The sequence below is a fragment of the Humulus lupulus genome, chromosome 9 (assembly GCF_963169125.1).
Source record: "Humulus lupulus chromosome 9, drHumLupu1.1, whole genome shotgun sequence".
In the NCBI taxonomy this organism is placed as follows: domain Eukaryota; kingdom Viridiplantae; phylum Streptophyta; class Magnoliopsida; order Rosales; family Cannabaceae; genus Humulus; species Humulus lupulus.
Genome location: NC_084801.1, coordinates 41,685,519 through 41,713,506, shown reverse-complemented (window position 1 = coordinate 41,713,506; position 27,988 = coordinate 41,685,519). Strand labels below are relative to the sequence as shown.

Here is a 27,988-nt window from a genome sequence, read left to right as displayed (position 1 = left end):
AACTCTCAACAAGGAGATGGAGGAAAGATATCGCGAGAGAAAGAACTATAGACATAGACACTTCAAAAATCATTATGCTGGACCAGAAGATTTGGAGAATGTCCTCTCTAAGCCACCTAACCATTGCACTAAGGAGGCTTGGCAGCTTATTTGTGAAATGTTTTTGAGCGAAAGATTTTTGGCTCGTTCCGCTAAAAATCAAGCAAACAGAAGACAAATGAAGTATGTAACAACACAAGGCACAAAGTCGTTGGCAGCTAAGCGTCACGAATATGTAAGTGAAGATGTTAATTTAATTTTATAAAATAACACATTTTGAAACATTTTGTTTACATTTGTATAGGAGAACCCGGATGCGCATGTTGTTGATACTTGGAGGGATGCTCATATGAGAAAATCGACAAAATCTTTTGTCAATGAGGCAGCTCAACAAGATTATGTAAGTGAATAGTATTGTTTTCTTGTTTCTAATGTTTCTAATTTTTGTTTATAATGTTATCTTTATACAGGAAAAAATGGCGGCTGAGGTTGAGAGGTCACAGAATGAGAGGCAAAGTCAACAGCAGAGTGAGGCATCTCTAAATGTATCTGATGTTGATTCGTCCCCGGTCGATCAATACGAGATACTAAGTAAAGTACTCGGGGAGAGATCTGACTACCAAAGAGGAGTGGGTTATAGGGCGAAAGGGAAGGCAAAAAGGACATCCTCTAGCTCTACAGATCAAAGTCAGTCCCAAGCAAATACTGCTGCTTTGCCTAATGAAGATATGAGAGTTATGGCTTTGCTGGTGAAGGCAATTCATGAGACGTTTGAGACTTCGACAACTGTGCATCCCAGTAAACTGTATAACCCAATGTTTGACAGTTTTCTGCAGAGGCATTTGCCACCACAATCCGAAGGTGCTTCGTCTTCTCAGTCTCCGTCACAGCAGTATCAGCCTCCGTCACAGCAGTATCAGCCTCCTTCACAGCAGCAGTTCCAGCCTCCTTCACAGTATCCGCCGCAACAGCTGTACTAGCCTCATCCAATGTATCCGCCACATATGTCGTCGCAACAACCTCCTCAGTATCAAAACCAATACATTTTTGGACCCCATTCTCAGTCTCCTCCACAATATTTTAGTTTTACCGATTTTCCAGGAGGATCGATGCAGCCTCCGCCACAGCCACAGCCTCGAGATCTGTTTGGGGACCTCACGCTCGGACGATCACCACAACCACCATATATTCCTTCACCGCCACCGCCGCCACAGCCACCGCCATCGTCACAGCCATCATCCTCACAGCCAGACCAAAATGTTGAAGATGAGGACAATTTCAATATTAATCTTAATGACTTTCTTTAGTTACTAGTTTATATATTTGGACTGAATTAATACTTTATTTATTTTTAATGACTATAGTGATATTTACTAGGTTGATAAATATTAAAACTATTTATATTAATTTTAATGTTAGTTATGTTTTTTTTAATTAAATGTTTATTTTTATTAAATTATATTATAAATTATTTTTAAAAATAATTAAATTTAATAAATATTAATTTATTAATTTATTTAAAATTTAATTTAAAAAAAATTATAAATACAATAATAGCGGTGGACCCCGCGGCTAATATTAATGCCTCGGACATAGTTATTAGCGGCGGAACCCGCCGCTAATGTCCGCTGCTAATAATTGCTTATTAGCGGCGGGTGTGTCAGTCCGCCGCTAATAATCATTATTAGCGACACTTTTTTAGGCGCGGGGTATTAGCGGCGGAGGCCCGCCGCTAAAGCCTACTAGCGGCGGACGTGGCATTTATTAGCGGCGGAGTCCCCCGCCGCTAATAATGAAATTTTTTGTAGTGTAATACGAGATAGCCTAGAACATGTTTCTAAAATTGAATTCAAAGAGAAACAACGAATAGAATACTTACAGTATACGCAGCGGAATTAAAGAGTCATTCCTTCAGTTTCTCTAACTCTTGTATCCTCTCTGTCGCAGAGTATTATAAAAGAAAATGAATCGATCTTCTATTTTCTTCACAATCTTCCAATGTATCCTTAGAACCACCTAGACTAGTGTGGGCAATTCTCAACACATGAGATAGATATAGAGAGAAGAAGAGAAAATAACAAAGTGGCTTAGAAAAGGACTTGTGTTTAGAGAGAATATAAAACTATCAGAAAATTTGACTTGTGACTTATCAAACTTTTTTTTTTGACTTCTCTCTAAGCACTCCTTTTATAGACTCAATTAGGCCATTTAATTTAATTAAAAAATCAATAAAATAATAGCCATTTTGAAGCCCTAGGTCGAAATTATCATGGGCTATAGGCCTGTGAAATTTCTCATTTGATTATAAGCCCATTGGACTTAAAATCAAGGCTTGTATTATTTTCTATTGATTTAATTAATTAAATAATTATTTAAATCCTTTATCAAATTAATTATTTATAATTTGAACCTTGATTTAAATTTATTTATTAATTTAGATACTAATTTATCTTAATTAATAAATCTGCCATAATTTCTCTTTTCTTCTCAAAATTACACAACTCTATGAAATTATCCAAAATTGACCTGGTCAACTTTGATAATTCTAATTGATGATTAAATCAATTAATTGAGACTATCTAGATGATTTTATCCAAGGTACAATGGGGACCATGGGCCTATGAAATCAAGCTCCAATAAGTTATCATAAATCTAACAAATAAATTTACTAACTTATTAATTCCTCGTGACTCCACTATAGACTTGGAATTGCACTCTTGAATTCATAGAACGCTCTATAACAAATATAGATACGCTATTAATTATCCATTGTTACAACCATAATTGTCACTCAATCCTCTATAGACGGTCTACAATGAGATAAGACTAAAATACTGTTTTACCCCTCATTGTATTTTATCCTTAAAACACTTAGTTCCTTGTAAATGATATTCCAGTAAACTAATTTAATTACTGAAATGAGATCTCTATCATTTAACACCTTGAACCAAACTAAAAGGAAACCATCATTTCACTTCTTCATCAGAAGCTATATAGATGTTCATATCCATGATTAACACTCCCACTCAATTATACTACCGAGTTCCCAAGATGTAAGTATGGGCTAGTCCGTAGGGTAAGCTGGTAACGAACAAGTCAAAGAACTCAAATAATACAATCAATTAGAATACTAACCACTCAGAATTGAGATTGAATTGACCTATGGTCAACTATATGATATGACCAGAATAGATAATAACGGTATGTTTACTTATCTTATCAACTGTCAATATCGGTCCTGTCCGATGTAACAAATACATCCGATCTTATCTACTTTGCTAATGTTCTGGAAAGAACATAACACTGTAATGTGTAAGTAGATCATATCATAGATTGGCAAGTCAGTGTAAATCCGGTGCACTGACTAATCTTAGGACTAACTTATTTTGAACATATAATCATATTTATATTCCACTGTGATTACGTCACTATAAATAAGATTAGCTATATGCTCGGGATTTAATAGAATTTTATATTAAACAAATAATCAAGAAAATAAAACATGTGACCAAAGTGATTGACCAAGTCAAAAAATAATTTCTATTCTTTTATTGATAATAAAATGAGATTACAAAGAATTTGGGTTTTAATTAAGGCATAAAACCCCAACAAACTCCCACTTGCACTAATTGAAACTAATGTCTTAATTCTACTAATCCCATCTCCTTGATATGCTTATCAAATGTAGCTTCTGGTAGTGTCTTTGTAAACGGATCCGCAAGATTGTCTTCAGTTGCAATCTTCATAACCTTCACATCTCCCCTGGCCACATATTCTCGAATAATGTGATACTTCCTTTCTATATGCTTACTCCTCTTATGACTTCGAGGTTCTTTTGAGTTGGCTATCGCTCCTGTATTGTCACAAAACAACACAAGCGGTTTATCCATTTCTGGAATAACACCAAGATCCGAATAGAACTTCTTTAGCCAGACTATTTCCGTAGCTGCTTCTGACGCGGCTATGTACTCAGCCTCCCCCTCCATGGTTGAATCTGAGATTGCAGACTGCTTTACGCTTCTCCAAATCACAGCTCCACCCTCAAGAGTAAACACCATTCCAGAAGTAGACTTTCTGTCATCGACATCAGTCTGAAAATCTGAATCGGTGTAGCCTACAGGGTTCAAAACACCACCCTTGTAGACTAACATATAATCCCTAGTTCGTCTCAAATACTTCAGGATATGCTTAACTGCTATCCAATGTTCCGGTCCTGGGTTTGACTGATACCTGCTCACTACTCCCACTGCATAGCAGATATCTGGTCTAGTACACAACATGGCATACATCAGACTTCCAACTGCAGATGCGTAAGGAACTTTTCTCATTGCATCGTCCTCTTCAGGAGATTGGGGAGACTGCTTCTTTGAAAGATGAATTCCATGGCGGGACGGTAGACGCCCTTTCTTGGAATTTGTCATTGAGAAACGTTCAAGCACTTTATCAATGTAAGCTGCTTGAGATAGAGCTAAAAGTTTGTTCTTTCTATCCCTGATGATCTGGATACTTAGAACATAACTTGCTTCACCCAAATCCTTCATTTGGAATTGAGTGCTCAACCAATTCTTCACATCTGATAATTTCTTAACATTGTTTCCAATGAGTAAGATATCATCTACATAAAGAACCAGGAATACCACTATTTGATTTGCCTTCAGTTGGTAAACATAGGGCTCATCAATATTTTGTTCAAAGCCATAGGTTTTGATTATTTCATCAAACCTAAGATTCCAGGAATGAGAAGCTTGCTTAAGTCCATAGATGGACCTATTTAACTTACAAACTTTTCCTTCTTGTCCAAATACTTTAAATCCTTTTGGCTGATCCATATAAATGACCTCGTTAAGCTTTCCATTAAGAAAAGCTGTCTTGACGTCCATTTGCCAAATCTCATAGTCGAGAGCGGCTGCTATGGATAGGAGGATGCGAATGGATTTGAGCATGGCTACTGGACTAAAAGTTTCCTCATAGTCCACGCCTTCTCTTTGGGTATAACCCTTTGCCACTAATCGAGCTTTATAAGTCTCAATATTTCCATCAACACCTCGTTTCTTCTTGTAGATCCACTTGCACCCAATGGCCCTAAAGTCACTAGGTGCTTCCACAAGATCCCAGACGGAATTTGAGTACATGGACTCCATTTCCTGTTTCATGGCTTCGAGCCATAGTTCCTTTTCAGGGCTTGCCGTTGCCTGTTTGAAAGACAACGGATCATCATCACTAGTGTCACCAACAACCATATTGGTTTCACCATCCAAACCATAGCGAACTGGGTTCCTAGAAACCCTCCCACTACGACGAGGCTTCGTGACTGTTTGCTCAGAAACAGTGGTACTTTCTTCATTTAAATCGACTTGCGTCGGTTGTACATGAAGAGTGGGAATTTCATCATCAACTTGCGTTGATGATGATAGAACATTGGTTGGAGTCAATTCTTGAACCATCTCCTCTAAAACTACTTTGTTGCGAGGTTTAAAGTTTTGGACATGGTCATTTTCCAGAAAAGTAGCATTTGTAGAAGTAAACACTTTCTTTTCTGAATGACTATAGAAAAGTCCACCCCGAGTACCTTTAGGATAGCCAACAAACATGCAAACTTTAGTTCGCGGTTCTAGCTTTCCCTCCTTTTTCCTCAGGACGTGAGCGGGAGACCCCCAGATTCTATAATGGCGTAAACTAGGTTCACGACCATTCCAACATTCTAAAGGTGTTTTGGGGATTGATTTTGACTGCACGACATTGAGAATGTCATTCGCGGTTTCAATTGCATGTCCCCAGAATGAAGTTGGTAGAGTTGAATAACTAAGCATGCATCTAACCATTTCCAATAAAGTTTTGTTTCGGCGTTCCGCTACACCATTTTGTTGCGGAGTACCTGGGGCAGTAAGTTGTGATAAAATCCCAAGTTCAGTTAAATGATCTTGGAACTGCATATCCAAATGTTCTCCACCCCTATCAGATCGCAAGATCTTTAACCTTTTACCTAATTGGTTCTGGGCCATTGCTAGGAATTCCTGAAACTTTGAAAATGTTTCTGATTTCCTATGCATTAGGTAAAGACATGATTATCTAGAGTAATCATCAATGAAAGTGATGAAATACTCAAAACCACCCCTGGCTTGTATATTCAAAGGTCCACAAACATCTGAATGCCCAAGACCAAGTGGTTCTTTGGCCCTATCACCCTTTGCAGAGAATGGACGCTTGGTTAGTTTGCCTTCTAGACAAGATTCACAGACAGGTAATTCACCTAAGGTGAGTTCCCTCAAAGGTCCGTCCTTTGTAAGTCTTTGAATCCTATCATAGCCAATGCGACCTAGTCTCAAGTGCCATAAATACGTCATATTATTGTTGTCGGTCTTTTGAAGTTTATTGGTCCTAGGTTTAGCTACTTTGAATAAATCATTATTAAGAGCGAGGGGTTCGTTAGGTCGCAGAATATAAAGCCCGTTTTCCAAACATGCAATACACAATTGTGATCCATTGAAAGAAGTAGATATATTAAAACTTGTGAAAGTCATAACAAATCGTTCTAATTGCAACATGGAAACTTAAATTAAATTTCTACTAAAATTCGGAATAAAAAATACATCTTTTAAAATTAAGTATTTATTTTCGAACTTCAGACGAGTTATTCCTCTAGCTTGGACCTTAACGAACGCTCCATTCCCAACTCTAAGCTTTAAGCCGCCTTCGTTCACTTCCTCCCACTATTCAAGAAGCTGTAAAGAGTTACAAACATGGTTAGTAGTTCCAGAATCAATAATCCAAACCGAGTTATCATTCTCTAAAACACATGTTTCCAAGATAAATGAACTATAATCATTACCTTTGTTTTTCGCTACTAGAAACTTGGGGCAATCTCGTTTCCAATGGCCCTTCTCTTTGCAGTGAAAGCACTTATCTTTACCTTTCTTGTTTTTCTTGTTCTTCCCCTTAGGCGTCTGTGCACTTGGTTGTGCACTCGTCTTTGCAGCCTTTGCAGGGTTGGGGTTGTTTATTTGTCCACATTTCCTCTTGTTTCCAGCTTTCGAAGACGAAGCTTGATGAGCTTCAACCTTAGCTAGATCAGCAGCAGTAGTAGTAGTTGTCTTCTTTTCTCCTCCCTTACTAGGTCCACCCATAATAGACTCAAAAGTCTGAAGCTCATTCATGAGCTGCGTCAGACCATAGTTGAGTTTATTCAACACATAGTTGGTGGTGAATGGAAGGAAAGCTGGAGAAAGACTGTTGAGGATTAAGCCAACTTGAGTTTCCTCATCTATTATGGCTCCGTGCTATTCAGCTTCCTGAAAGTAGTTTGTCATCTTGATCAGGTGATTACGAACATGTTGAGAAGGTGCCATTCGAGCATTGGCATATTTCTTGGTGGCCTCAAAACGAGTCTGCGCTGACTTGGCACCAAACATGTCTTGGAGCTGATCCATGATTTCGTAGGCTGTCTCGACATTCTCCATCTTTGTCTTGAGAGTGTCGACCATAATAGTCAACATGTAGTACCGCGCCTTGTTGTTAGCCGCCTGCCAACGCTCATACTTGTCCCTCATAGACTTGGTAGCTCCTTCAGCTGGAACTTCCGGGGATTCCTCAGTCATGACGAACTTGGAGTTGTCACCTATCAACACAATGTTGATGTTCTGCTTCCAATTAAGGAAGTTTTCTCTAGAGAGTTTCTCCATCGAAAGTTGAGAAAGGATGGGAGTAGACACAGACACTGCTTAGCTTAAAACTACAAATTATCAATAAAATAGAAATCAATCACATTTGCTCAATAAAACTTCTATTCACACAAATTTCAAGAAATAACACAACATATACCAAAAATATGTAAGATATGAGAAAAAATACCAAAAACAATCATATCTCTATTTCTTTAGGTTTTTAACTAATCTATGATATCCTTGTCCCGGTTGGCGGGAATAAAAAAATACCACTAGTTAAATAGAGTTGTAAACTCATTTAATAATGGACACCACTATTAACAACCTACTATTCGATCGAAATAAGAAAACAAAATCTCTTATTTTATGAGCTAGACCCACGGTTTCAATAATCATAGATTTAGTCCTAGTAGTCACCGTAGGGGTGAGTCTAGTAGAATTTGACCTATAATTATCTATCTTTCGAAATCTAACCTTGTCAAAATAACTAATGAACACCTTCCGTAGGGGGACGAATCAAAGCGCCTCGAGGCCCCATTAAGCTATTGACTATGTTAAACCAACAGTGGGGATCAAATACAAATCTTAAAATAAGCTCATTATTAAATTAAAAATAGTATTTTTATTATTTATTTTTAGAAAATTAATGACTATGGTTTTCCAAAAAAAATAAACAGATTAAAATTTTTAAAACCAAAGTCCTATAATTTCTTATTAATTCTAAAGTGTCACATTGAAACAAATTCAATTAATTTAGAATTAATTTGTTGCTAATCAATATTTAGGTTTAACTAATATAATGAACCTATACAATTAAGTCCAACTCAAGTAAATGGGCCTTAACAACTGGGCTTGTATGAAGGAGGAATGGGTCCAGTATGTCGTTTCCACTACAGAGGCCTCCTATCTTCCATTCAAGGTCCAAAAGACAGGAATTTAAACATTCGTTTTATTAATTGTTATTAATTGATTAGACCCACTATAGTCATGCAAAACAAATGGGCCTTCACAAGTGGAATCACCCACAAGAGAGGAATTTAAACTTTACATTTTCTAATGGGCCCAAATAAAACCTATCATTTTATGAATATTTTATTTGGCAAAATACCATATATCTAACAAACATATGAGCCACTATATGCATCTAAGCCCAATTTCAAAAATACCACATATAGTGTAAACAGACATGTTATAATTGGATGGGCCTAATCATCTTACTATATGAGCAATTCTATGAATTTATGCAAAAATACCACAATTTATTTCATTTGCAAAAATACAACAATTAATTATCTAGAATTTATCAAAAAAATTCAAATTAATTAAATTTTTACAAAAAATAAGTCAATTTAAATGAAATTTATCAACAATTAACAATAGTTAATTTAAATTTCATTTATCAACAATTAACTTGGTTTTAGGTTAATTTGAAAAAAATATTAATTTAATTTAAATAGGATTTATCAACAATTAACCAAAGTTAATTTAAATCCCATTTATTAAAAAAATATTTTATTAATTGGCTGAAAAACATGATATTTTTCAAAATTTCACTAATTTTAAATTTTAAAATCAATATCTAAACTATTTTCAAAAAATATCTTGTGTTGTTACAACTATTATCTAATATTTTAACCATTTAAAAATAATAAAATACAAATAGTTATAACAACCCTAAAATATCTCAAATAGTTAAACAAATTCAAATATCCATAAAAATATCTAACTAACAATGTTCAAATTTCAAATAATTTAAATATTAAAAACTATAGAATAAAAAGATATTTATATTTTCAAATAAAGATTTAATAAAAAAAATCAAGAATTTAAATGAAAATATCTTAAATACCTGATATCATAATTCTAATATTTAATATATTAAAAGATTTAAAATTAAGTTGTTAGTCTATTTTTAAATTTGAATTTGAATGTTTGTAGAAAATATCTAATTATTTAAATCCCAACTAACAAAAATATCTTAATTTAAAAAAAAAATTAAATGATGAAACAAAAAAGATATTTTTGGTTTTGATTATAAATATTTTATTTCTACAAATTTTAATTTTTCTTTAAATTAAAAAAAAAATGGATGAACAGTACTAGGTACTGTTCATCGCGTGCGTGCGCGGCCAGGGCATGCGCGCGCGGCTGCAGGGCGTGCATGCGGGTGGCGTGCGAGTGGTGCGCGCGGGGCGCGCGGGTGGTGCGCACGGTGTGCGCGCGCGCATGGCAGCCAGTGCAAATTTTTCCAAATTTTTTTTTTTGAGCAATTTTTCAAACCAAAACCATTTTCTAATTAATTTTTAACATGTTTTACACAAAATAAAACATATATAAAAATTAATAGCATAGAAAACACAACAAAATAACCTAAAAAATGCTAAAATTCACATAAAATCAATATGTTCATAAAAATATGAAAAAAACCATCCAATTATTCAAACATATCAAATAATCCAATTTTAAACATGTTCATACATGAAAATAAAGATTACCAAAGGCTCTGAGGCCAGTTGTTGGATTAGCTTATACAGGATCTTTATTTATTTTCATGTATATCTAATATTAAACAAATTAATACGAGATAGCCTACAACATGTTTCTATAAAATTGAATTCAAAGAGAAACAAAGAATAGAATACTTACAGTATACGCAGCGGAATTAAAGAGTCATTCCTTCAGTTTCTCTAACTCTTGTATCCTCTCTGTCGCAGAGTATTATCAAGAAACTGAACCGATCTTCTATTTTCTTCACAATCTTCCAATGTATCCTTAGAACCACCTAGACTAGTGTGGGCAATTCTCAACACATGAGATAGATATAGAGAGAAGAAGAGAAAATAACAAAGTGGCTTAGAAAATGACTTGTGTTCAGAGAGAATATAAAACTATCAGAAAATTTGACTTGTGACTTATCAAACTTTTTTTTTTTTGACTTCTCTCTAAGCACTCCTTTTATAGACTCAATTAGGCCATTTAATTTAATTAAAAAATCAATAAAATAATAGTCATTTTGAAGCCCTAGGTCGAAATTATCATGGGCTATAGGCCCTTGAAATTTCCCATTTGATTATAAGCCCATTGGACTTAAAATAAAGGCTTGTATTATTTTCTATTGATTTAATTAATTAAATAATTATTTAAATCCTTTATCAAATTAATTATTTATAATTTGAACCTTGATTTAAATTTATTTATTAATTTAGATACCAATTTATCTTAATTAATAAATCTGCCATAATTTCTTTTTTCTTCTCAAAATTACACAACTCTATGAAACTATCCAAAATCAACCTGGTCAACTTTGATAATTTTAATTGATGATTAAATCAATTAATTGAGACTATCTAGATGATTTTATCCAAGGTACAATGGGGACCATGGGCCTATGAAATCAAGCTCCAATAAGTTATCATAAATCTAACAAATAAATTTACTAACTTATTAATTCCTCGTGACTCCACTATAGACTTGGAATTGCACTCTTGAATTCATAGAAAGCTCTATAAAAAATATAGATATGCTATTAATTATCCATTGTTACAACCATAATTGTCACTCAATCCTCTATAGACGGTCTACAATGAGATAGGACTAAAATACCGTTTTACCCCTCATTGTATATTATCCTTAAAACACTTAGTTCCTTGTAAATGATATTTCAGTAAACTAATTTAATTACTGAAATGAGATCTCTATCATTTAACACCTTGAACCAAACTAAAAGGAAACCATCATTTCACTTCTTCATCAGTAGCTATATAGATGTTCATATCCATGATTAACACTCCCACTCAATTATACTACCGAGTTCCCAAGATGTAAGTATACGCTAGTCCGTAGGGTAAGCTGGTAACGAACAAGTCAAAGAACTCAAATAATACAATCAGTTAGAATACTAACCACTCAGAATTGAGATTGAATTGACCTATGGTCAACTATATGATATGACCAGAATAGATAATAACGGTATGTTTACTTATCTTATCAACTGTCAATATCGGTCCTGTCCGATGTAACAAATACATCCGATCTTATCTACTTTGCTAATGTTCTGGAAAGAACATAACACTGTAATGTGTAAGTAGATCATATCGTAGATTGGCAAGTTAGTGTAAATCCGGTGCACTGACTAATCTTAGGACTAACTTATTTTGAACATATAATCATATTTATATTCCACTGTGATTATGTCACTATAAATAAGATTAGCTATATGCTCGAGATTTAATAGAAGTTTATATTAAACAAATAATCATGAACATAAAACATGTGACCAAAGTGATTGATCAAGTCAAAAAATGATTTCTATTCTTTTATTGATAATAAAATGAGATTACAAAGAATTTGGGTTTTAATTAGGGCATAAAACCCCAACAGTTCATTGGGCATGTTGGTCGGGTTGCATGATATTTTCAACTGTCTAATAACTTAATCGGGTTGGGGACAACCAACCCATAACTTGCCTAATTAAGAAAAACAAAATTAACTAGTCTAATGATTTGGGCGGATTGGTTTGGTTAACCCGCCTAAACTGAATTATCTTCAATTTTTTTTAAATTAAATTTTTAGTACTCTTTTCCTTTCAATACAAGTATAAAACTTATCTTCCAAGCTTAAAATCAATACATTAAATTCATTTGTTAAAAAATGAAACAAAACCGAATTTATTTAATTATATATTTGAATAAGTTTCTAAAATATTAATTGAATCATATTAATGTATTAAATAAAAATTCATTCTTAAAATAAAAAGAAAATATTCATAGTGCAAACCAAAGTCCAAACTCAATTTATTTATTTATTTTTACATATAAATTATTCATATAATATAAATATCAAATTTTGAAAATAAAAATAAAAATATTGTTAATTGGGTATGTTTGAACTGATTTCCCACCCACCCAATTTAATTATTTGGCTGGTTAATTTTTCGTTGGGTTTTTGTCGATTTTTTTGGGTGGGTTGGGTGAATTAATTGGGTTGGATGGGTTGAAAAAATATGAATAAAGCCCTATGGAAAAGTACCCAATGTCAAAAAAACCATGTTTCCGTTACCACATACTCTAACTCCGTTTCATTTTGTCCACGTGTACAATGTAGATTAATTCAACATTTTATTATTTAGAAACACATTAAAAAAATACTTTCTTTTATTTATTTATTTAAAAAAATAAACCATTTAAGTAAACAATTAGAAACAAAAATTAGAAAACAAATCAAAACAAAGCGAGCCAAAAACAAGAAATCAAAGTAAGCCAAAAATATCCTAGCACTCGACTACGAATGAGACGAAGAAGCATTTCATGCCCCAAATCCATTTGATTTGAAGACAAAGAAGCATATGGTAAGGGCATTCTCTGCTTTAAAGACTAAGAGGTTGTCGTTAAAAATCCAATACGCAAGTATACGTAATCGTTAAACAAGTAATATAATGAAAATAGAGTGTCGAACCCACAAAGATTGTTTACTAAGTACCAAAAATTAACTATTATTCTAATTGGTCTAATGAAAATCAAGTTGCATAAAGTAATTAACAAAATTAAAATGCAATTAACTTCAAGAAGCTAGAAAAACTCAAGAACAAATTTAAAGAATAATTCAATGGATTAAATACAGGGAAATTAATTTACTCAACTTTCCATTCTATACATCTATATCAAAATTTTCAGGATTCCTATCTCTATTGTGATAGTGGGGTTAAAAATTGCAAATTATATTATTATTAGGACATATAACTCTATACATGTAAACTTCCTACATCTTTGTGGTAAATTAAACATATCGCAGGCACTAAGCAAACAATCCCTAAGCTACACAAATCATACATGTACTCTCGTCCAATATTGAATTTGTGATTATTCAACTAAAGCATAATTAACCCCCCACTTTTTAGATTTTTGCTTAAAATTATATAAATCATGTAATTGGAGGCCAATCAATCACAAGCATTAAACAAGAATTGAATAAATCACAACGTTGAAAGGAAATTCATATAAATTGCATTAGATAATCATAGAGTTTCAAGATAAATTTATTAACACCCTAATAGAAAAATTAGTTCATGCTTCACATAAAGAATCCATAGAATTAAGTTTAAACTTCACTATTGCAGAAATTAAGAAGAAGAAGTGAAGAAAACAATGGGTGAATCTTGAATCTTTTAACTTTAGCCTCCACAAACTGTAACTTTAAGTCTCCTAGGATTCAAGAGTCTCTAAAGTCGAAATAGAGGTGGTTTATATAGTGTCCCAAAGTGTTATGCGCAAAATCTTGCTTCTGCCCTCGCTAAAACGCACTTTCTTTCTGCCCACGGAATAGAGCGTCGCATCTCAAGAAGTAAGCACTACGACTCTACTTCGAATGGGAAATTGGGGTTCTCTCTAACATCATCAAGCGTCGTGGCACAAATGGTCGACTGCTGCAGCTCAATTTAGCTTCTTTTAGCGTCGTGGCACAAATGGTCAATCGCTGCAGCTCAATTTAGCTTCTTTTAGCGTCGTAGCTCAAATTCCAGCGCCACAACCCAAATGTTCCTAGGAACTTGCCCCTTTCTGTACACCATGGCACCACGACTAAAATTCACATTTCCCTAAACTCACATTTTCAATCCTGGGAACCTAGCCATTCTCCAAAATTGCTCCATTAGAGATCTCTTAACTGCATTTAATTCAATGTGGGTGATCTATGGAATCTGTATGCAAGTATACGTAGTCGTGTCAAGTAATAAAGGCTGTAAGAACAACGATCGTCCCACAGAGACTATAAACCAATTACCAATAATCGTTTTTCACTTTCTATTTGGTGATTAAAATAAAGATGAATAATTCTAATCTATGAACACAATTTAAATAACTGTAAACAGAATAATAAATCAATGAATTAATAATGATTAATAAAAAGCCTAGGAATTAATTTCATCAACTTTTCATTCTATTAATTTTACTAATCAATTCTAAATCTCTTCTTCCTATTCTAATAGCAGGTTAACATAATCGATTCCTATTTTTTTTTCAAGATATAAGATCTCGGTCTATATGCAGGTTTTCTATATTTCTGTGATAAACTTAAACATATAGAAGGCATTAAGCATGGAAACCTAATTACTACATAAGTTATACATGTATTTTCTTCCAATATGCAACCTATGTCTATATAATAATAGCATATTCAATTCTCATCTTTCGAATTTTTAATCAAAACTATTAAATCAAGTAAATAATGATCAAGTATTTACTAGCATTAAGCAAACATCATATAAATTAGAATAGAGAAGAAGTATCAATAAAACATCATAGTAAAATTAAATTGAAATTCAAGTGACTACATTAATCCCTAGATAAAAGGTTTAGTTCATAGATAACATAATGATAATAAAATTCAAATAACTGTTCATAGAAAATAACCTAAAGAATTCAGATGAAGAAGAAATCTAGAAATTCATAAACCGGAAAAAAAGATCTAATTACAGCAGTCTTTTCTAAATCTAGGGTTTATAAAACTAAAACTGCCTCCTAAATTCACAGAATAATGTCCCTTAAATAGTTTTCCAATGCTCCTAAGTGAAAAGACCGTTTTGTCCTTCTAAAAGTAGCTAAAAAATCTTTAAACCGCGTTGATAGCGCTGTAGTGCTAGGTTTTGGGTGCTGTAGCGCCATTAACAACGTCATATTGCATCAAAAATTGAGGTACTAGCGCTGTAGAGCTAGTATTGTAGCGTTGGGGCACTAATCTTCAGACCCTTCAATCGTTGTAGCGCTAGTTTTGTAGCACTACTTACAGAAACACAAGCCTTGAAGTATTCTTTCTAGCGCTGTAGCACTATTCACAAAAACATTACTAGAACTTCTTGCTCCCGAATGACTCGATTTTCTCCAAAATAACTCCATTTTCTTCCACTTTCACTTCATTCCACTCTTTTCTGTAGGAAAAACTCATTATAGGATCTTTATTTATTTTCAAGCAATTTACATATTATCAAACAAACATGCAAATTCCTAGAACATGCTCCTATGAAATTGATACAAATACAGAGTAAAGTAAAAACTTACATTACGCAGCGGAACTGGAACAACTCCATCCTTCAATCTCTCTAACCCTTGATTCCATTTTGTAGCAGGGTATTATCAAGAGATTGAACAAGATCAGCAACACAGTCTTCCTCACCAAGCCTTTGATCAACCTAGAACTAGTGTGGGCTGGTTCTCAACACATGAGATAGAGATCTTGAAGAGAAGAAGATGAGAGAGTGGCCAAGAAAGGTTAGACTGTCTAGGTTTTCACTTACCAATCAACTGCAACTCACTTCCTTATGAAAACCCTAGATATCATACTCCTTATATAGGCAACTTAATGAGATTTATTTAAATTTAAATTAATTAAAAATAATAAACAAAAATAAAAGCCTTGGGCTGCCATAAATGGACTTGGGCCCAATCTCTTTGTTTTGAATTTAAATCCCAATTGGGCCTAAATTCAAAACCTTTTATTTTTTTTTAATTAATTAATGAAATCCTTTTTCAAATTAACTAATTATAATTTGAAACTTGATTTCATATTATTTATTTATATTGATACCAATGTATCAATATTAATAAATTTACCCAAAGATTCTCTTTTATTCTCTAAATCTCATATCTCTGTAAATTTTCCAAAATTGACCAAGTCAACTTTAAAAATCCTAATTGATAATTAAATCAATTAATTGAGACATTCTAGATGATTTACTCAAAGGTGATGCGGGGACCAGTGATCCATGAAATCAAGGTCCAACAAGTTACCGTGAATTTATTTACGAATAATTTCACTACCTTATTAATTCCTCGTGACTCCACTATAGACTTGGAATTGAACTCTTGAATTCATAGAACGTATTTTCAAAACCATAAATACGTTATCCATTGTTATAACCATTACAATCAGTCAATCCTCTATCGATGACTTACTAGCGAGCTGGGTTCAAATTACCGTTTTACCCCTCATAAGTATTTTATCCTTAACTCCCACTAAGTTCCTTATAAATGATATTTTCGTGAACTTAATCACATAAATGAGATCTCAATCATTTAACCTTTTGAACAAAGCAATTAAGGAAATCATCTTTTCACTTCTCATACAGAAGTTATAGATTTCGTATCTATGAATAATACTCCCACTCAATTACACTAATAAATCTCCAAGAGTAAGTATGGGCTAGACCGTAGGGTAAGCTGGTAACGAACAAGTCAAAAGATTTAAATAATATAATTAGCAGAAAATTATCACTCAGAATTAAGATCGACTTAACATATGGTCATCGTTGTAACATTGATTAGATTTGATAACAACGATACTTATTTATCAATCAATAATCAATATCGGTCCTAGTCCGATGTAACTAAATACATCCGATCTTATCTACTTGGTCGATGCCTTGGACAAGACATCACACCCTGAATGTGTAAGTAGATCATATCGTAGATTGCCTAATCAGTGAAAATCCAATGCACTAATCTAATCTTAGGACTGGTTCTTTTGAACATATAATTACAACTATAATCCACTGTGACCTAGTCACTATAATTGTAACTATCCATATGTTCGGGATTTTATAAATGTTTGTATTATTTCAATAATCATGTAATAAAACAAGTAAGCAACATGGTTGTCAAACTAAATGATTTCTACTACTTTTATTGATAATATGAAATCGTGCTACATGTCCGACATGGTTTTATAAGGGAATAAAACCCAACAAACTCCCACTTGCCCTTTTAAAACAAATGGGACATGTTTCTCAAAACCATGCATTCTACATGCTTCACAATTATGTTTTTTGCTTATATCTTTGTAAAGGGATATGAAGGATTACCTTACAATGCTATCTTCATCACCTTCACTTCACACCTTCGCCACACATCCTCGATAATGTGGTACTTTCTCTCTATATGCTTTGCTCTTTTGTAGCTTCGAGGTTCTTTCGAATTCGCTATTGCCTCATTACTGTCACTAGACAAAATGAGTGGTTTGTCCATTTCTGGAATAACACCGAGATCCGTATAGAACTTCCTTAGCCGCCATAGACGCAGCTATGTACTCAGCCTCCAAAGTGGATTCTAAAATGGCAGATAGCTTAACGCTTCTCCAAATCATAGCTCCACCCCCAAGAGTAAACACATTTTTCAGAAGTAGACTTATTGTCATCAACATCAGTCTAAAATCTGAATATGTGTAGCCTAACAGGTACAAAGATCCACCCGAAAAGACTAACATATAGTCTCTAGTCCATCAAAGATACCGACTTCCATCTATTGTTTATTTCCAAGGTTTTACTGACACTTGCTCACCACTCCCACTGCATAGAAGATCTTCGATCACAACGCACAACATAGCAAGCATTAGACTTCTAATTTCAAATGCATAGGGAATTCGTTACATCTTTTCTTTCTCTTGAGGAGTCTGTGGAGACTGCTGCTTAGAAAAATAAATTCCATGTCAAGATATTAAACATCCTTTCTCGGAATTTGTTACAGCGTAATGACTAAGCACCTCACTAAAGTAGGTCGCTTGAGTTAGAGCTAAAGTTCAGTTATTTATTTCCCTGATGTTCTGGATACCAAGAACACGACTTGCTACAACGAAATCTGGAATTTCGTTTCTAGCCAGTTCTTTATGTTTGATAATTTCTTGACATTGTTTCTAATGAATAAGATATCATCTACATAAAGGATTCAAAACACCACAATGTATTTTTCCCTAAGTTGTCAAACACAAGGGTCAACTACATTTTGTTCAAAAACTCAGGTCTTAATGTTTCCATTTAACCTTAAGTTCCAGGAGCGCAATGCTTGTTTAAGTCCATAGATTGACTTACTCTGCATGCCGAAATTCTTGTCCAACTACTTTAAATCCTTCTGATTGATGCATGTTAATTGTCTCATCAAGATAGCCATTAAAAATGCTTCTCTGATGTCCATTTGCCTTATCTCTTAATCAAGAGTTGTGGCTATGGATAAGAGTATACTAAATGAATTTTAACATGGCTACCGGAGAAATTTTTTTCTCTAAGTCAAATTTCTCTCTCTGCCACGAGTCGAGCCTTTAATGTCTCGACCTTTCTATCAGCTCCTATCTTCTTCTTATAGATCCTCTTGCACCCCATGGGCCTAAAGTCCAATGACACATCTACAAGATCTCAGACAAATTAATAGTACTTAGACTTTATTACCTGGTACTTGGCTTCGAGTCAAAAATCCCTTTCAGACTTACCCATTGCCTATTTAAAGGCCAACGAATCATTGTTACTTGTGTCCCCAACCAACTTGTGGGTTTCACTATCCATATCATAGGTACCAGGTTTCGAGAAATCCTCCCACTATGACGAGGCATCGTAACTTTCTAACTTGGATTAGAGGTTTCTAAATGTACCTTGTTTTCATCGACTTGCGTCGGTAAGGATGGAACAATAGTTTATTGTTTTTCCATCTAATACTATTTTGCTATGAGACTTGAAATTCATTATGTAGTCGTTATCCAGAAAAGTAGCATTTGTAGAGCCAAACACTTTCTTGTCTACTGGACTATGAAACAGACCACCCTGAGTACCTTTAGAATAGCCATCAAACAAACAAACCCTCAGCTCATTGTTCTAGCTTTCTACCTTTTTCCTCATGACAAAAACATGACACCACCAAATTCCATAATGACGTAAACCAGGTTCACGACCATTTCATAATTCTACTGGTGTCTTGGAGACAACTTTTGAGATGGCACAACATTTAAAAAAAATATCACATGCGGCCTATGTAGTATGTCTCCAGAAAAGATCTGGGTAAGAAGTTGGTAGAGTTTAATAGCTTATCATAGAACACACATTTTCATAAACGTGCGATACACACTGCTCAGTAACACTATTCTGTTGCGGAGTCCTTGGGGCAGTTGTTTTAGACAAATCTTCAAGTTCAATTAAATGATCTTGGTTCTGATTATCCAAATATCCTCCATCCTTATCAGATCGCAAGATCTTTAACGTTTTACCTAATTTGGTTTTAAAGCCATAGCAATGAATTCTTTGAACTTCTTAACAAATTCGCAGAATTCCTATGCTTTAGGTACTTACATGAGTCTCTAGAGCAATCGTCGATGAAGGTGACAAAATACTCATAACCACCCCTCGCTTGAACATTCATATGTCCCCAGACATTTGAACATACTAGCCCTAGTGGTTCTTTGACCCTTTCTCCTATCACAAAGAATGGACGCTTTGTCATTCGGCCCTCGAGACTAGATTCACAAACAGGTAGGTCACCCTAGGTGAGTTCCCTCAAAGGCCCAGCCTTTGTTAGTCTTTGAATCCTATCATAAAAAATATGACCAAAGCGAAAATGCCAAAGGTACATCATTTCTAACGTTATTGACATTTTTTTGTTTAACGGTCCTAGAATTAGCTGTCTTAAACAACTCATTATTTATAACATAGGGTTCATTTAGTTGCAATAGGTATAGCCTGTTTTCATACATCCACCCCACAATTCACATTCATTTAAAGAAATAGGATTTTATTACTTGTGAAAATAACTACAAATTTTTGTTGATGTAATAAGAAAAACTTAAATTAAAATTTCCATTGAAAATCGAAATAAAATAAACATTGTCTTAAAACAATATATTTATTTCCAAAATTCATTCAAGCTTATCCTTTTGCCTTGTTTGATACGAACAACCCTTGATGGATACCAAGTCGTGGCTTTTTATCCTTCATGGTTTTCCCAATGATAAAAGTGTAAAAAGGTACATGCATGTTTAGTAGATTGTGATTCAGCGATCCAAAACCGAAGTATCATCCTCTAAAATCACATGCATCCAAGACAAATTTAATTATTTTGGGTTCCATATGCCTTGAGTTCTGAGCAATCTTGTTCCAATTCCCAGTCTCCTTGCAGTTGGAATGTAACGCCCTGGATAGCCAAGACCACTACACTGTGTACTTATAAAGGTGCAGAACTTGCTAATCAAGTCATTAATTTAAAAACGTGTCACTAAATAGGTATGAGCTAGGGTTAAAAAGGTTTTGGTCCCAAAAGTTTCACTTTATATAACTAAACAATTTTATACATGGGATCCCAAAAAGAAATAGAGTTTAAAAGTTGTTTTTACAGAATCTCCAAAATACAGACAACTATCAGCCATACTAAGGCAAAATAGACATTTCTGGTTCTCGCGTCCCTGCCTAAACCCCAACTGTGGCAGCTGAGCAGCTGGTCATGTACATTCGGCTCGCAGAGCTCTCCAAGTCAGGGCTGATCAAGCTTGCCCTTGCCTTTACCTGCACCACGTAGCACCCGTGAGCCCAGGCCCAGCAAGAAAACATAATGTGCAACTCAAACAACAATAACAAATAGTCAATTCTTTAAGCATGATCAGTCATTAAATCTTCCACACTAACTATTCAGCACATACTCAGAATCAAAGATGCAACTAATCACAAACAACATTCAAGTCTCATAATAATCAGGTCACATAATAGTCAGGGCCGACAACTTAGGCCGCACCCTCTGTTTACTCCACTGACTTCGGCCCGCTTAAACCCAGCTCAATGCATAATAAGCTGTCCTCGGCTACCAGTGGCCAAGCCGCGCCCTTTGTGCTAGTGTAACCCTTGGCACTCTTAGGCCGTTGGTTCACTGTTTACATGGCATAATACCATCCTTTCAAGCATACACATTAGGGAACCCTTAGTCCCATTACAGATATACAACCAGGTGCAGTTTTCTTACCTTTAGTTTTTACGTTCACTGATTACGAGCGACGCTCCTCAAGCACGATCCGTTCCCGAGCCTTAGCTTTAACACCTAGTCAAAACCAAGATATTGGGTTCCATCAATATTCAAGTAAAGGTTTCTGGGTACAGTACTAGCTTCCGGGACATCGAATTTCCACCAAGCACGGTGGGGAAATCGATCCCGAGCACCCTAGGCTAGACTCCCGCGCCTAAAAGCCCCAAATGTTGACGAATGCACCCAAGGGCTGCGGCCCTTGAAGCCTAGCCGCGACCCACCTCTAAAACAGAGCCCAAGCCCCCCCCCCCCCCCCCCCCCCCCCCAACAAGTAGACACACGCCGCGACGCTCTCCCGTGGCCGAGCCTCCTTGGCTCTCTTGCTTCATAGGGCCGCAAATGCTCTAGAACAGAGCTGCGGCCCTCCCCTTCGTGCCCAGAAAAATCACCATTTCTAGCATCCTAACCCCATCCATAACCATTCCAAAGCACCCTAACTCAAAATCCATTAATCACAAAACTTTTGTCATGACTCTAGCAACATAATCCAACAGAAATTCAGCCCAAAATCCTACTAAAACTCCATTTTGATTCTTTGAAACCCAACAACTCTAAACACCAAAAACAGTCATGCAAAACTCAAATTTTAACCTCTGAATACGAATTGAAGCTTACCTCTTTTACTGAACCACCTTCTTGACGAATTCCTGAGCTAAAATCCAAGCTTCTCAGCTTAATTTAACCCTTAAACATCAAAACCATAAACTCCCTTAATACCCAGTCAAAACTCAAATTTCAAATACTCAGAGATATGATTAAGCACTTACCTTAAACTTGGTTAAGTTTCCTTAGCTGAGCACTGGATTTAACCTACAAGTTTCCAGCCCAAGTCACTAAATTCCAGATGATTTCTCTTGAATTTTCTGTGGTTTCTTGGGAGAGAAAAGAGAAGAGAAGAGGAGAGAGAGAGATTATGAGTCGGTTTGTGTTTTTTTCCCCTGTTCTTTCATTAACTTAGTCTAATCCTACTCAGTTAAGTCAATCCCGAGGCTCGGGGTGCCGGAAACGTCCCCGAGGGCAAAACGGTAAATTTTCCCAATATTCTCGCCTAAGCTTCCTATCCTCAAATATATCTCCATATATTTATTTCTATAACCCGATAGTCTAAATAACCACCCGATACCTAAAATACCCCTGACTTATCAAAAGTCAAATACTAAGCCCCGTTGTGACTTTTCCCGCTATCTAGCTCCCTAGGATTGCCTCAAGTCGCTCACTGCAAATCTACCCACATAATAATGTGGTTCTCACAGATATAACATTTAACCACATTTATATTCAAATAAGCATAAAAACATGCATTAAATCAATAAATTCACTCATAAGTCAATTATGCCTTCCCGACACACTAACAAGGGCCCTTAAGCCATATTAGTGATTTTGGGTCGTTACATGGAAACACTCCCCTTTTTGTGTACTTATAACCAGGCCTTGATCCAAGATGCTTTGCAGAATTTGGTGCCTTTCCAGTTGACTTCTTGTTCTTTTTGTGTGAATTTCTTCCTCTCTTGCTCTTCGAAGAAGAAGCTTAAAGCAGCTTCTCCTTGAGCTTGTTTAGTAGTATTAGCATTCTTTCATTTGCTCGAACTACCATCAACAATCCTCTTTGAAGGATTTGGTGATCGTTGCATGGGAAAAATAGGAACATCTTTGATTATCACGAACTCGATGTTGTCTAAAATCAACACCATGTTGATGTTGGACAAACATTTCGTGAGGTTCTCACCATAGAGTAACATTTTAGAGATTAGAGAGAGTATGAGGTGGGAAGCCTAGAGCTTCTATTATCAACTAAGTAGAAATCAACGCATTGGTTGACAAACATTTATTCATTAAATTTTTTAGAAATAGCATAACATACCAAATGTTTTGAGATAAGCAAAATACTAAAACACTTATCTTCTATTTCTTAGGTACTTTAGCTAGCCATGAACCCATGTGTCCCGGTAGGCGAGAGTCACAAATATTCACGTAGTTAAATAGAGAAACATATCAATTAATAAAACGTCAAAGACTTTTATTAACTACCTATTCCATCTGATCAAAGTAACTGAAACTAATGTGTCTTGGTAGGCGAGAGTCACAAATATTTCTTACTTTATGAGTTTGACCCACGGTTTTGCTTATTATAGACTTAATTCCTATAGTCACCGTAGGGATGAGTCTATAGAAGGTCCATCTATAACCATCTATCCTAAGAAATTTAACCATGTTAAGAATTCCAATGAACACCTTCCGTAGGGAGACGAAATCAAAGCGCCATGAGGCCCCACTGAACTCTAACCTTGTTAAATCAACGGTGGAGATTGAATTGAAATTTTTTAAAACTCATTATTAAATATTTTAGTATTTTATTCTTTTTGAAAATATCAACTTAGGTTTTCCAAATTATCAAAATAATCAATAAACCAACTAAGGTTTGCCAAATTATAAAAATAATCAACAAACCATAGTTTATAATTTTTCCATTAATTCTAAAATTACCATTGAAAATTAATCTAAAAATTAGAATTAATATGTTTCTAATCAATTATTAGGTCCAACTAAAAGGAATAACCTAATAAAATTAAGTCCAACTTAGGTAAATGAGCCTTAACAATTCGAGCTTGCATGGAGGAGAGCTGGGTTCAGTATGTCGGACCCACTACTAAGGTTCCCTAACTTCCACACAAAGCCCAAAAAGACAGGAATTTGAACATTTATTTTATTAATTGTTATTCAATTGATTAGGCTCAATCTAGTAATGCAAAGCAAATGAGCCTTCACAAGTGGAACCACCCACAAGAGAGGAATTTAAACTTTACATGTTCAATTGGGCCCAAATAAAACCTAACATTTTATGAAAGTTTTATTTGAGTTTTCCCACATTTTTTAAACGCAAAAATTGGGCCATCATTATACTTATATTTAAAGCCCATATGCAAAAAATAACTTAATAATGATGCTTGATATGTTAATAATTGGATGGGCCTAACATGCTACTCTATAAGCATGTATTATTAAATTATGCAAATATACCACAACAATATACTATTTTGCAAAATACCATAATTAATTAACATAGAATTCATCGGACAAAATTCAATATAATTAATTAAACAAGTTACAAAATATTAAATTAATTAAAATAGAATTTATCAAACAAAATTCAATTTTCAAATAATTAATTTAACCAAGGTTGTTAAGTTATTAGGAATGACAAGATATTTTGTTTTTAAATATTTTAACAAATTTTAAAATATCAAAATATCTTTTAACCAAATTTAAAATATCTAGTATTATCTGATAACTAATTATAAATATTTTAAACAATAAAAATATCTTGAATAGTCAGATAACTAATTTTAATATTTTATTTATAACAAAATAAAAAATATCTTAAAATGTCGTGATTATTAGATAACAAATTCAAAATATTTTAAAAAGCAAAAATATCTATAAAATTATCAGATAATCAATTTTAAATATTTTAAACCTAACTGCACAAAATATTCAATTTAAAAAAATTATATTTTTTTTGAAAAAAAATGCCGCGCGTGGGTTCCGGCACTGACGTCTTACGGACGTCCGTACGCCCGGGTCCCGGCGGCGGCTCCATGCGTGCCTAGCACACACACTGCAAAAAACAATCCAAAAAAAACTCTGTGCAGTTTTAAATCCTTATTCAAATTAACTAATTATAATTTGAAACTTGATTTAATATTATTTATTTATATTAATACCAATTTATCAATATTGATAATTAAATCAATTAATTGAGGCATTCTAGATGATTTACTCAAAGGTGATGCCGGGACCATGGATCCATGAAATCAAGCTCCAACAAGTTACCGTGAATTTATTTACGAATAATTTCACTACCTTATTAATTCCTCGTGACTCCACTATAGACTTGGAATTGAACTCTTGAATTCATAGAACGTATTTTCAAAACCATAAATACGTTATCCATTGTTATAACAATTACAATCAATCAATCCTCTATCGATGACTTACTAACGAGCTGGGTTCAAATTACCGTTTTACCCCTCATCAGTATTTTATCCTTAACTCCCACTAAGTTCCTTATAAATGATATTTTCGTGAACTTAATCACAGAAATGAGATCTCAATCATTTAACCTTTTGAACAAATCAATTAAGGAAATCATCTTTTCACTTCTCATACAGAAGTTATAGATTTCGTATCTATGAATAATACTCCCACTCAATTACACTAATAAATCTCCAAGATGTAAGTATGGGCTAGACCGTAGGGTAAGCTGGTAACGAACAAGTCAAAAGATTTAAATAATATAATTAGCAGAAAATTATCACTCAGAATTAAGATCGACTTAACATATGGTCAACGTTGTGACATTGATTAGATTTGATAACAACGATACTTATTTATCAATCAAGAATCAATATCGGTCCTAGTCCGATGTAACTAAATACATCCGATCTTATCTACTTGGTCGATGCCTTGGACAAGACATCACACCCTGAATGTGTAAGTAGATCATATCGTAGATTGCCTAATCAATGAAAATCCAATGCACTAATCTAATCTTAGGACTGGTTCTTTTGAACATATAATTACAACTATAATCCACTGTGACCTAGTCACTATAATTGTAACTATCCATATGTTCGGGATTTTATAAATGTTTGTATTATTTCAATAATCATGTAATAAAACAAGTAAGCAACACGGTTGTCAAACTAAATGATTTCTACTACTTTTATTGATAATATGAAATCGTGCTACATGTCCAACATGGTTTTATAAGGGAATAAAACCCAAAATTTTCACCATCTTTGCATCAAAAACCTGAAGCATGAACAAACAAGCATAATTCTGCAATAAAATGGCCCTAAACTAATGAAAACCTTCCTAAAAACTAGACCATAAACGAGCCTAAAACTCATTTATCAAACTCCCCCAAACTAATCATTTACTCGCCCTCAAGTAAAGAATCTAACTAGACTCAAACATAAGCAAACCAAGTTGACATAACTAACTAATTCCAACACTCAAGACTTCTATACACATATAATTCTCAGGAAAGCAACATGCTATTTTAAATATTCATCTAGATTTTCAGTCAAAATACTTCACCACTTCACTGCAATCTATCACCGCCAAAGCTCATTTACTCATAACTTGCAAATAAAATAATTGAACCACTTTATGTAAATCAAAGTCTCACCAACTAACCACATAACCAAGATATTTCCATATGCCTGCACTATTTACTATCCTCCATTAATATAAACAAATGCACAAATAAGAATCAATAGGACTTTACAAAGGTTGTAATCAAAGGCTTAGGTACAGGTAGATAAAGAAACACTTTAAGCTTAATCATACCACAAGCATTCCAACTAAACAACTTCCCCAACAATTTCAAACAAATCATCCCTTGTCACCTTTTTTTTTTCTTTCTTTTCAACAACTAAGAAAACTATGCAAAACCAACTCATTCTAATTTTTTCTTTCTCATATTACACTCCCAAAAACTTTTATTTTTCAATAGATAACTGGTTGGGAGTGTAATCATTTCTCACTTTTTTTTATTCTTTTCTCAATCACAAGGAATTTTCTTAATAACACATGATACATAACATCCCATTACACATTCACTCCCTTCACAAAATAATTTTCATGCTCATGGTATGGGTTAAAAGAATAAATGGTAATCCAATTCATAGCTAGGCTCAAAAGAAGAAAACAGTTATAAGGCTCAAAAGGGTTGACTAAGGATAAAATTTAATAGGGTTAGCTTGAAAGGCACAACCAGTCCAAAAAAATTGCCTATATCCTTTTCCTAAATGTGCATTATTTCAAATTTCATCTCAAATAGTAAGCAAATAGGTTCTAGATTTTTTTCAATCTTTTTCAATCCACAATCCAAATTCGACATGCATAAAATTCTCAATTATAACATTTGCAATTTATGAGCAATAAATCTCTAATGTCAACAGATCATAGTGAAAAAACAAAGTAATCCAACCAAGCACACATATTGTTTTCAGAAGCACATCAACTTTTCCTTTGGATTATACAACATAACAGTCAATCATATTAAAATGGCAATTATCATCAACTTAATTTACACTCTAAAACACAACTCAATACAAACTAACTAGAAAACCAAACTAAAAAACACATCGAATAACATAAAACTAAAAAAAAAGCCCTCCCCCAAACTTAAAATTGAACATTGTCTGCAATGTGAAAAAGCATAAAGAATGAGAAAAGAGACTTATCTGAACAACCACATCAGTATGGCGACTGTGGAGGTTGGGACGAAGGTCCCTCAAACGGTTGAGACGGCGGCTGCTGCTGTAGCGCTATCTCTTCAAAAAAAATGACCCCAGTCTCTGCTTGGCAAGTGGCGCTGTAGCGCTATAACCACCTAAACTTCAATTTTTTTCACGTTTTTCACCGGTTACGAGTTACAACACAATTTTTCCAAAATAAAACTAAAAA

The 27,988-nt window shown here is 34.2% G+C and overlaps 1 protein-coding gene across 1 annotated transcript; it reads left to right on the top strand.

The window, feature by feature from the left end:
- The first annotated feature begins 1 nt into the window (after window position 1).
- Window positions 2–27,827, top strand: LOC133799648 (uncharacterized). The gene is made up of 5 exons (XM_062237646.1): window positions 2–274; window positions 344–439; window positions 510–584; window positions 876–931; window positions 27,740–27,827. The coding sequence occupies exons 1-5, from the start codon at window positions 17–19 to the stop codon at window positions 27,825–27,827; spliced, it is 573 nt and encodes a 190-aa protein (XP_062093630.1). The 5' UTR covers window positions 2–16.
- Window positions 27,828–27,988: the final 161 nt, after the last annotated feature.

Bases quoted from the DNA above. Each gene is read 5' to 3' on its own strand.
- LOC133799648 (XM_062237646.1), top strand. From the start codon at position 17: ATGGAGGAAAGATATCGCGAGAGAAAGAACTATAGACATAGACACTTC. The intron at 585-875 runs GTATCTGATGTT...AGTTTTCTGCAG, and splicing joins AGAGTGAGGCATCTCTAAAT to AGGCATTTGCCACCACAATC. The intron at 932-27,739 runs GTATCAGCCTCC...AATGTGAAAAAG, and splicing joins TCTCAGTCTCCGTCACAGCA to CATAAAGAATGAGAAAAGAG.